Below are 10879 nucleotides of genomic sequence, written 5' to 3'. Positions count from 1 at the left end.
AAAGGTAATACATGTTTACCTATAAAATACATCTTTACTATTAGGCCCATAAAAAAATTGTGCACGAGCAAGCGCGTGCACAAATAGGAAGACCCCTCGAATGTCACGGTATAATTCACACTCTGCATCTGTTACAAAACACCAAAAAGTTGAATGACATTCAGAGATCGCAAAGTCTTCGATACTGGGTACAAGGTAGGGAGGGATGTATTTTCTGTTTGTAGAGATTGACATAGTATATTTGATTGTGGTTGAAAACGCAAACCATGATGTTGAAGCGCCGAAGTCGGTGTGCTTTGCTTATTGGTTGGTTGGTCCATTGGCACAGAAGAACCTAGACTCAGGGGTAGATGTAAAATAGTACTTTTTTATCCATCATTCATTTCGTAAGATATGTTACGAATACAATTTGTACAATTTGTTACGAATTTGCTAAACTTATATGTTACGAATTCCAATTTGTTGTGGCTAATGTTAGCTAGGTGGCTAACGTTAGCTAGCCTAGGGGTTAGGGGTTAGGGTTAAGAGTTAGGTTAAATGTAGCGTTAGTTGTCCTTGATGAGATTCGAACACACTAGATGTTCGCGTTATACGCCTACCCATCCATCCCGACCAACCACTCTACTTGATCTTCTGTCTTTTGTAACCATATCAAAAGTAACATATCACACTAATTTGAGAGTCCCAGATTTACATTTAAAATGTTACGTCTAGACTATGAGACCAGGCTGCACAGAAACTTGTTGGTGGAAAATGTGTTGCCTATATTTTATATAAATAGAAATATAGCCTCAAAATATAGAAAATCTGATTTCCCCCTAGATGATCATTGTCTGCAGCCGACTCTGATCGTAGTGTAATGAAACAGGCAGGGAGAGTGAGCTTGTCCATGGTGGTCGGCGAACCCTCAACCTTCTGGCCTGTTGGTCGGCGAACCCTCAACCTTCTGGCCTGTAGCCCTGCACGGCATCGACCGTGCCACAAAGGCATGCTGAAGTGACAAAGTCAATATCCACGTTTATAAACACAAGGTCGCTACAGTTATTGTTATTTGTGGTCTTAAACACTATTTTGAGTGAATTCAATGAGGGGAGAGGGTGTGCAAAACATTTTTACAGTGGGGGGGGGGGGGGGGGGTATATATTCGTCACTACACACCTTCAATATGTACCAATCACTGTGCACCAATCAGCCAAGCATTAACCAATGAGATAATTTAAATTGACTAATTTCCGCCTACTCTTTGCTGTTTGACAATTATGATGAACAAGAACATGCAACATTTCTTTCTCTCCTTTATTAGAGATTTTTTATCTTTTTGTAAAAAAGCAAATTTGATACATTCACTTGTCACGGTATATGTGTTGCTCGTCTTTTTAAGTGCCAGACAGTTCCAAACCGTTTAAGGTCTTATGAATATACTTTTTTCTGAAATCATGTAGATGCTGTCTTGGAACTTTTTAGTGGAGTCATATTCTTTCTATACATAAAAAAAAGAAAACAATAACTAAAGCCCAGAAAAAAAGTATTTAAGGCCCAAAATAAAGTTGCCTAGTTTTTAAAAAATTAAACAAGAGAAACAGCACTAGCATACATGCACAACATTTGTCAATAAGCTTCCAAGACTTTGAAGGAGGAGAATGGCTTGACAAAGTGATAATCGAGGTTCCCACAGTGGGGGCACTGCTGCACGTTGCTGTACTCTGAGAAGTACTGCATCCCCACCCTGACATCTATGACTGGCTTGCCACAGTGCTTGCAGTTCAGACGGGCCTAAGGAAACAAAGAGAGGAAATGGCTAAGGATCTGCAGTAGTTGACTTTTCCATCCATAATGTCAATGAGACTAATTGATAGGAAGAGATCTAGCCACAACACAAAACCTGAATTTTGAACTGACTATGGCCCATGAAGTTACTTTATGGCAGCCTGCCATATCCGAATGACACCCCTTGACCATGCAGATGGTGACCCAAAGATGAATTTCAAAAACCTCATGAGAAGAAAAATATGTGTTGAGGAATACTAAGTAGCCTACTCACCTGACAACATGGTGTCGCGGCCAGTATATCGTAGGTGTACATTGTCCCCAACTGGTGCCAGCTCCCATCCCACCTGGACTTGCACTTGATACATACAATTTTGTGGACTCCCTCCAGACAGTCGACACAGATTGCATACAGGTGCATCAGCCTCCCTTCACAAGAGAGACAATAGTGTTATTTAATAGAATCTACAATAAGCCCTAGAGCGTGAAAAATACATGCATGAAAGTGATTTCACTGTAATCAGGCATATCAAAGCCTGAAGATCAAAGCAACATTATCCATCCACTGTTTTAATTCATATCCATGTGGTGAATAGCTACCAAGAAGCTGCTCATGGAAAACTGGATAGATTGACTTGATTGATATGTATGATATGCTTGATCACATTCATGTGGCATAATCATTTCATTTAGTTCTCAATGAAAGTCATTAATTGTATTGTCCCATGTTTATTATGGTGTGTTCTAATCTTAAATATATGCAAGAGATAACACCCTTTATGCAGACCAGAATAACAAATTATTAATGTTATTCTGAAGACCTTTGTCTGTCCCACCACACACCTTTTGAAGTTACACTAAAACATACAAATCTGAAAACAGCTGTGGTCTAAATAATTTGCTTGCAGCCACATACTGTAGCTCCTGAGGCCTTATCAGCTGTCAACAGTAAACCTGAACTTTTCACCGTACACTTTTTTTCTACCTCAGCAGGAAGCTTGGGTCCAAGCCAATCATTTTCAATGTTGTAATTACAGGTCTACTGAGATTGTTTGTGGGAAAATATGTCCACAGAATTTTCCGTTTGCAATATTTGAGTTTGTAGCCTATCACAACATACATATGAGGCATGTGCAATGTTTTGGCTGTCTGCTGATTCTGATAGCCTAAGTGTTTCAAATTCAGTTCCTCAGAGACAGACATTGTTCCAAAGGTCTACCTTGCAGGTGGCACGGCACATCGTACTCGATCTCATCATGTCTAGAGGGGCTCAGGAACAGGGTCCCGTCCACCAGGGGGAACTGCTCAAAGACAGGCAGGGTGCGGTGGCACAAGGCACAGTTGACCATGTTCCTGTGGCTGGCACTCAGAGCTGACAGGATGTACCTCCTCAGGTCCTCTCCCTGGCCCGCCTGGGCATCATCCTCCATACGTACGTGGTAGGTGTTCAGCTTGTGTCTGGGAATGTGGGTCAGCAGCTCTGTGAGGTCCAGCCTTCGCAGGAACTGCACTGGGTTGTCCCCCAGGGTGAGTCTGGGCAGAGGCCAGATGGTGTGATCCAGGTGGCCTCCGCGACCCAGCATGCCGCTTGCCAGCATGTGCTTCCGGTGGCTGTCCATGTGCACTGCATTCTTCAGGAACTCCCCCAGGTGCCGGGAGCTGCGGGGCCCTGCGAAGGCGGGTGGGGAGAAGAAGGAGAAGCCTGATGGAGGGGACTGGCCTGGGGACTCACAGGGTGAGCGGGGCCCCAGGCTGCTTCCACAGAACAGGCCTACGTGGCCCCTCTCCTGAGAGTTCTGCCGATCCACTGACTGTTGGCAAGGCAGCTCCTGACTTAATGCTCTGTGAGCCAGCTTACTGCCCCCATGCAGCTTGCCCCTCTTAGGGTCATCAGGTGGATCCAACCCGCCTCCACATGCACCCCCTACAGCTCCAGTTGAGCTGCTCAACTTCCCCAGGCTCTTCTCCAGAGGGACCTTCTTCTTTACCTCCGTCATGCGCTTCACCTGGTACCAGTCCGTGTCTTTCTTAAGGTGCCCCTGGCCGCAGCGGCAGGAGCAAAAGCGGAAGGCCAGGTCATATCCCTTCTTAGTCCACATGTTCTGCCGGCACTGCTTCTCGTTCCAGCTGCGGGCCCTTCCAATGCAGTTGAACTGGACCAGGATGCTGCTTTCCCACTCATAGAAGCACTGCAAGTGCATCCAGTTGCCATAGGGGCAGCTATCAGTGTTGCACACTACACGTTGATAGTCATCCTTCTCAAGGTCAATGTCTCTGGCCAGACTGCACACAAGAGGGGTAGCACAGGGGGCCTCTGCTGGACACAAAACAAAACTGAGTTACTATATCACTCATAAACATATTATCACATCTTCATACGAAGTATGACTTGAAAATAAAAACAAACATGAGCTTTGAGGCACAAAATTCACTTTGGACATATCCCAGAGCAACAAAATGATATTAAACATAATAGATTTTCATTCATGCTATAAAGACTAACTCCTTGGAATGCAATGTTGACAATATTCCATGCTGTTAGTGAGTGAACGATTCAGGACTAAAACATCAATGCAGAGCCTGTCTGGAACTTAACATTAAACAATAATGGACTGTGTGAACATTCAAAAATAAGAAGAATGCTAATGGCATCTGTGTTATCTTGCAACATAAGAACCATCATCATTGAGCATGGATCACTGAGAAAGGGCGCCTGAATACACATCAGACAGGGAAACCCATCAGTGCAGCCAAGTGAGTGGGAAAGTAGTCCAATAAATAGATTTCATGAAAATATGGCCTTCAACGATTCAGGGGAGACCTTTAAAAAAGTAATTAAAGAAGCACTCCACTCATAGAAAAAAGGGTTCCAAAGGGTTATTTGGCTGTCCCCATAGGTGAACCATTTTTGGTTCCAGGTAGAACCCTCTGTGGAAAGGGCTCTACATTGAACCAAAAGGGTTCTAGCTGGAACCAAAAAGGGTTATTCAAAGTGTTCTTCAGACAGCTGAAGAATCCTTTCAGGTTCTAGATCAGCTGGTCTCATAGACTAGACATAACATAGTAAATGTAAATCCAGGATAATTAGTACCATATGTTACGTTTGGTATGGTTACATAAGACAGAAGGTTACTTAAGGCAAAAATTAAAGCAGGGTGGCTTGTCGGGGTGGATGAATAGACGTATAATGCAAACGTCTACCAACCCAAAGGTTGCGTGTTCGAATCTCATCACGAGCAACTACATACTACTTTTTAGCTACTTTCAACTACTTAGCATGTTAGCTAACCCTAACCCTTTCACCTAACTCCTAACCTTAACCCTAGCCTAGCTAATATTAGACACCTAGCCACCTAGCTACCTAGCTAACATTAACCACAACAAATTGGAATCCGTTAAATATTATACATTTAGCAAATTTGTAACATATTGTTCAAATTGCAATTTGTAACATATCATATGAATTGTAAAACGTAACATATCATACGAAATGGATGATAGACTTCCACAAATGTATACATACCATATGAAACACAACATATCACACTAACACAATAAAAGTAAATCCGGGACACTCCAATTAGTATGATATGTTACATTTTGTATGGTATGTCTGAATTTGTGAATGTCCATCAACCACTTCAAATTATATGTTATGAATTACAATTCGTATGATATGTTACGAATTGCAATTCGTACAATATGTTATGAATTTGCGAAACGTATGATATGTTACAAATTCCAATTTGTTGTGGCTGGGTTAGGGGTTACGGTTAGGAAAAGGTTTAGCTAACATGTTAAGTAGTTGCAAAGTAGCTAAAAACTAGTAAGTAGTTGCAATGCTAATTAACTCAAATACTAAAGTTGCCCGTGATGAGATTTGAACATGTAACCTTTGGGTTGCTAGATGTTCGCATTATAGGTTAGGGGAAGGGTTAGCTAAAATGCTAAGCAATTGCAAAGTAACCCTAACCTTAGGATTAAGGTTAGGTTTAGGGGAAGGGGAAGGGTTAGCAAACGTGCTGAGTAGTTGCAAAGTAGTAAGTAGTTGCAAAGTTGCTAATTAGTTCAAATAGTCTGTGATGAGATTCGAACATGCAACCTTTGGGTTGCTAGATGTTCGCGTTATATGCTCACCCATCCACCCTGACCAATCACTTTACTTTCGTTTTTGCTTTAAGTAACATTCTGTCTTATGTAGCCATACCAAACGTAACATATCGTACTAATTTAAGTGTCCCGGAAATACGTTTACTATGTTACTCTAGTCTACGAGACCAGGCTGAATACGTGCGTAGTGATATGGCAGTGCATTGAGCTCCATGTCAACGCATCATTAAATGACCAATGCATAATGCTCGTTGCCAATTAGGCAATAACACGTGAGTTAGGTACAGTCGATGACAATAATGAAATGTGAAGCAACGTAAGCTTATGTCGTCTCGTGCGTATGCAATAATACAATAAAAACCATTGCAATAACTTTGGTCACGCATGTTTTGACACAATTTTACTCTTACCACTTGTATGCTCGTTTAACGGTGCAGCTGTAGCCCCCAATAATGTTGCTACCCCTGGTGCTCCCCCTGTTGCGGCAGCACTGGCTCCATTTTCTTGCTCATCTCCACTACTATTAGTGCGTTTATTTCTCTTCCCCTTGTTGCTTTTCTGGTTGGGCATTTTACTGATCCTGATATTAATAATGTCAACCTATAAACGACTGTCTGACATTTCTGCGGATTCCATTTGAATCCCACTTGAAATGCAATGATTCTCTCTTCTTGATTGCAGGTGGTACTGTTTTTGCAGCTATATCACCATCCAGATTTCTGCAGTTGTGACAGCAAAGGTAACCCACGAAGAAGGCGTATCCGTTTCTTGTTTTGATTCCTGCTCTGAATAGATCGGTCAGGCGCTGTTCTGTTTTCCTCCTGCCTCTATGACGAAACACGGCCCCGCCCCCCAACCCATAGCTATAAGTTATTATTAGATCTAGCAAGGGAGTCCCAAGTAAAGGGGCCTGGTAGGAAGGGGAATCCACGGTAATACCTCAGGATCAAGTCAATGCTTTATCTGGTTTATCTGAGGCTACAGTTGCAGTCATCATTTTCTATGGCATTGCCAACAATAGATTGATTACTTCAGTGCAGTCAGCAGTGCAGACTTAGTCTGCAGTTGCATTGCCTACTGTCCTTTTCATCAATACAAATGTTATTCAGTAATACAGTAGAGGCAGAGTGCAATGTAATAACACAGCATAAGGTTACAAAAAGATAGATACATGTATGCAATGCATCTGTTGTATTGGGCTAATAATCAGGCTGCAAAGTGAAGGTTTGTTCTTTATTCACCATCCTCAGAACCCCCCATTGCTTTCTTAGGAATGTATTATTGCCATTATAAGACAATAACGGACTTTGGAAAGGAACTGCACTTTGATGAAGTTTGATAATGTAAATGCATTGTATTAGTTCAGAGAAAAATTGTGCATGGCTAAATTTGTCATAGTTTCTTTTATTTTTTATAACCATTTTCTTGAAGAATTACGATTGCTTCCCATATCAAGTTTCACATTTCTCTCCTACCAGAGAAACTAAAATGCAAGAGCTTCAGGAGAGGCTTTTGCAAAATCAATATGGTCCTCTGTAGCTCAACTGGTAGAGCACGGCGCTTGTAACGCCAAGGTAGTGGGTTCGATCCCGGGACCACCCATACACTAAAATGTATGCACGCATGACTGTAAGTCGCTTTGGATAAAGCGTCTGCTAAATGGTATATTATTATTACTTGCTATCTTAGTTTTTCTAAAGAATTCCACAAGTGGTAGCAAAATTACCATGTAAACAATAAATGAAATTGCCATTTGGTGATTCCTTTAAGGGTTAAAACGGAAGGAATTTGTTTCCTAAAAAGTCTAGTCGTATTTAATCCCCTAGAAAATACAATATTCTAATGTACCTTACAAAATGTTACATTCTCGGCATGTACATTTGTCGTCCTAAAAATGTATAGAAATGTTGATTTATGATCCCTGCAGGGACGGCCTGTTCAATAGGGCGATATGGGCGACGCACTGCCAAACGGGAAAAGGAAGGGATTTTTTTTCTAATCAATTATATCACGGCAACAGTAGTTATCAGTGTTGTAATCTATACGTCTGATCTGCCACAGTGCCACACTGCCACTAAATGTCGAATCAGGCTAAAGTCGTGCTTCAAATGGCTCCACCCCCTTTTGGGGCGATTTCAGTCAGATTGAAAATCGCCCAGAACTTCTGTCATAGACTCCCATGTAAAATCTATTTTTTTCAAATTTCAGAGCCTTCAATACAATCTCAATGGGTGTCTGTGGGCTTGCACTTACGCGCTTTCGTCATACGTTACGTAACCATGAACGTAACTGAGAAAAGAGTGGATTGTTTGAAAGAAGTTCCTTTTTGTCGGCGAACAAATGAAGATAAATTGGCAACGAAACAATTAGGACCTCCCAGACCAAATTTAATAATTCAACAGGTTTCTACTAAAGGCGGAAAGTCCTACACCCGAGGATTTTCCAAAAATTGGTACGAACGAAAAAAGACATTGCCACTCACTCAACTGGATGACGAGGGATACAGGCTAGCTGTCCGCCGCCACAACGATGAGGTTAGTGTTGATAATCACAAGTTTACTGGATGTGGATATGGTGTAATAAAGGCAGTTTATTCAGAGGTAAATATATCTGGAATCGCGTTCACGGACCCGTTCGTCAAACTCTTAAAAATGAACTTGGGCTGGGAATTGCCAGGAACCTCACGATAAGATATATGCATCAGCATTGCGAGTCTCATGATTCTATACGTATTGCGATTCGATACTGTGATTTTATTGCGCACCATATGTCTGTTGCAGAGGGATCAGAAAGCCATGAGAACGAGTTTTGATCAGTCATGGAAATAAAAGTGCTGAAAACAAATTGGCTCCCAATGTGAGAACAAGCTATGAAGGAACAATAATGGTGTTTTGGTGCAGGTACAGCCAACTAGCGCTAAAATATTGCGATATTGTCAATACAGTATATCGTAAAGTATCACTATGTAACTCGATTTCTTTCACCCCAATCCCTCAAATTAACGGTAAATAACTGAATTGTTTGCCCCACATTTAGCTAAGATGATTAGCTAGCCAGCTAAAATGTTTTAGTTAGTTAGCAGTCGCATCTACAATAGTTTACTGTCAATAACATGTCTCCAAAAATGACGTGGTGTCTCCAATTGTGTTGACATTTTACAATTGCAATGCGCATCCATGAGTATCCACTTTCTGTAGCTCAGCTGGTAGAGCATGGTGCTTGTAACGCCAAGGTAGTGGGTTCGATCCCCGGGACCACCCATACACAAAAATGTATGCACGCATGACTGTAAGTCGCTTTGGATAAAAGCGTCTGCTAAATGGCATATTATTATTATTATTATTATTATTATCTGAAGAGAGCCCCAAAACATTGTGTGCAGACATTTTATGCAATAAATGAAGTAGGTTCAATCTAGTAGTTCTGATCTTCTGATTGGTCCTGATGAGTTGGGCGAGGTCCCCTGCAGGCTACTGTCACTGTTGCATTGGCTCTGAGTCGGGTTCTCTGTCTTCAAATGTTCAGCCTAAGAGAGGGGATTTTTGTGTGTGTGTGTGTGTGTTTAACAGTGATGATGTGTGTGTGTGTGTTTAACAGTGATGATGTGTGTGTGTGTGTGTGTTTGTGTGTGTGTGTGTCCTCAGAGCAAGAACTCGTGAGTTGGAAGAACTGAGAGGCCTATGGCGTGGGTGTTGTCCTTGGCCACCTGCTGACAAGGCTGACAAGATAGGACCCTTTTGTCCATTGTTATTGGATAGGAACAGAACTTATAACCAGCTCCTGACCTAAATAGATCTTAGCACAACATTTTACTCAACATATCATATTCCATATTCACTATAACAAATATATTTACTACGACATTAGCAAGAACCGCCACATCCTCAGCCGGCTAATCCAGTGTGTGAAGTTTTGCGGAGTGTTTGAGTTAGCTTTGCGAGGCAAAGATGAAACTGAGGGCTCCACCAACCCTGGTAAGCCAACACTTTTGAGATCAGTCAATAAATGCTTCTGGTATTGACTTATATGCTGCCCCTGTCTTCATGTTGTTGCTGGACATATCTTTTTTTAAATGTGTGTAGGTCACCTAAATCATCAGAAAAATTGCCCCTCCTGAGAATTTTTTCAGGAGCCGCCACTGGATCCCTGGTAGATGTAATAGTAACGCCTCAAAGAAACGCTTGACTTATCACCTGAATAGAATAATGATCACCATCAGCTTCATTCTTGTAGGAGTGTGATGTCAACATTGTCATGGCACCTTGCAGCAACAGTTCCCCTTCAAATGCGATGATCTTTTTCCTCTTGGCAGCCCTCAGAGTCCCAACTAAAGCCTCAAAGATATTGACACACTTATCGTCATTGAACAGGACACCAAATTTGACACTAGTTTGTCCATCTGCATGTGTAAAACAAAGCAAGGTTCAGTAAGGTATTTTAGGTATTTTATTAGGATCCCCATTAGCTGTTGCAAAAGCAGCAGCTACTCTTCCTGGGGTCCAAACAAAACATGAAACATGACAATACAGAACATTAATAGACAAGAACAGCTCAAGAACAGAACTACATACATGTTTTTAAAGGCACACGTAGCCTACATATCAATACATACACACAAACTATCTAGGTCAAATAGGGGAGAGGCGTGAGGATAAATCAACTTTCCTAAAACTCCTGTGAACGTCTATGGTATTATGTTTAGTTTCCTCTAACACTGCATGGTAATGGCAGGGCTTCCCCACCTAGCTCCATCTCCCCACCAAAACATTCAGAAACATTCATCATTAGTATATACAGTTCAGATAAACAGTGGATCACACTAAAACGATACACTCCAAAATAGGCTGTGGTAGCTGAGGAGCAAATAAGGGGAAACATGGCTCTGTAAACAAACATTAAAGCCAGGGGATTTTCAACAGCAGGAGAGAGCATGAGGTAGTGGAGCTAATATGAGGTGGAACAGCCCGAGATGAGTTCACAAACGGTTGCTGCAATGCCTGAG

The 10879-nt window shown here is 41.8% G+C and overlaps 1 protein-coding gene across 1 annotated transcript; it reads right to left on the bottom strand.

Annotated features, from left to right (window-relative positions):
• Nucleotides 1–1289: 1289 nt before the first annotated feature.
• On the bottom strand, nt 1290–6673 carry LOC311108429 (headcase protein homolog). Its single transcript, XM_084151053.1, has 4 exons — nt 6288–6673; nt 2987–4081; nt 2042–2196; nt 1290–1773 (listed from the first exon to the last, which is right to left on the bottom strand). The coding sequence occupies exons 1-4, from the start codon at nt 6445–6447 to the stop codon at nt 1609–1611; spliced, it is 1575 nt and encodes a 524-aa protein (XP_084007179.1). The 5' UTR covers nt 6448–6673; the 3' UTR covers nt 1290–1608.
• Between the last annotated feature and the right edge of the window lie 4206 nt (nt 6674–10879).

This window comes from Coregonus lavaretus (genome assembly GCF_964263955.1).
Source record: "Coregonus lavaretus genome assembly, chromosome: 33".
NCBI classification, from domain to species: domain Eukaryota; kingdom Metazoa; phylum Chordata; class Actinopteri; order Salmoniformes; family Salmonidae; genus Coregonus; species Coregonus lavaretus.
Note: the sequence above shows the minus strand (reverse complement) of the source record. Positions and strands in the feature narration are given on the sequence as shown.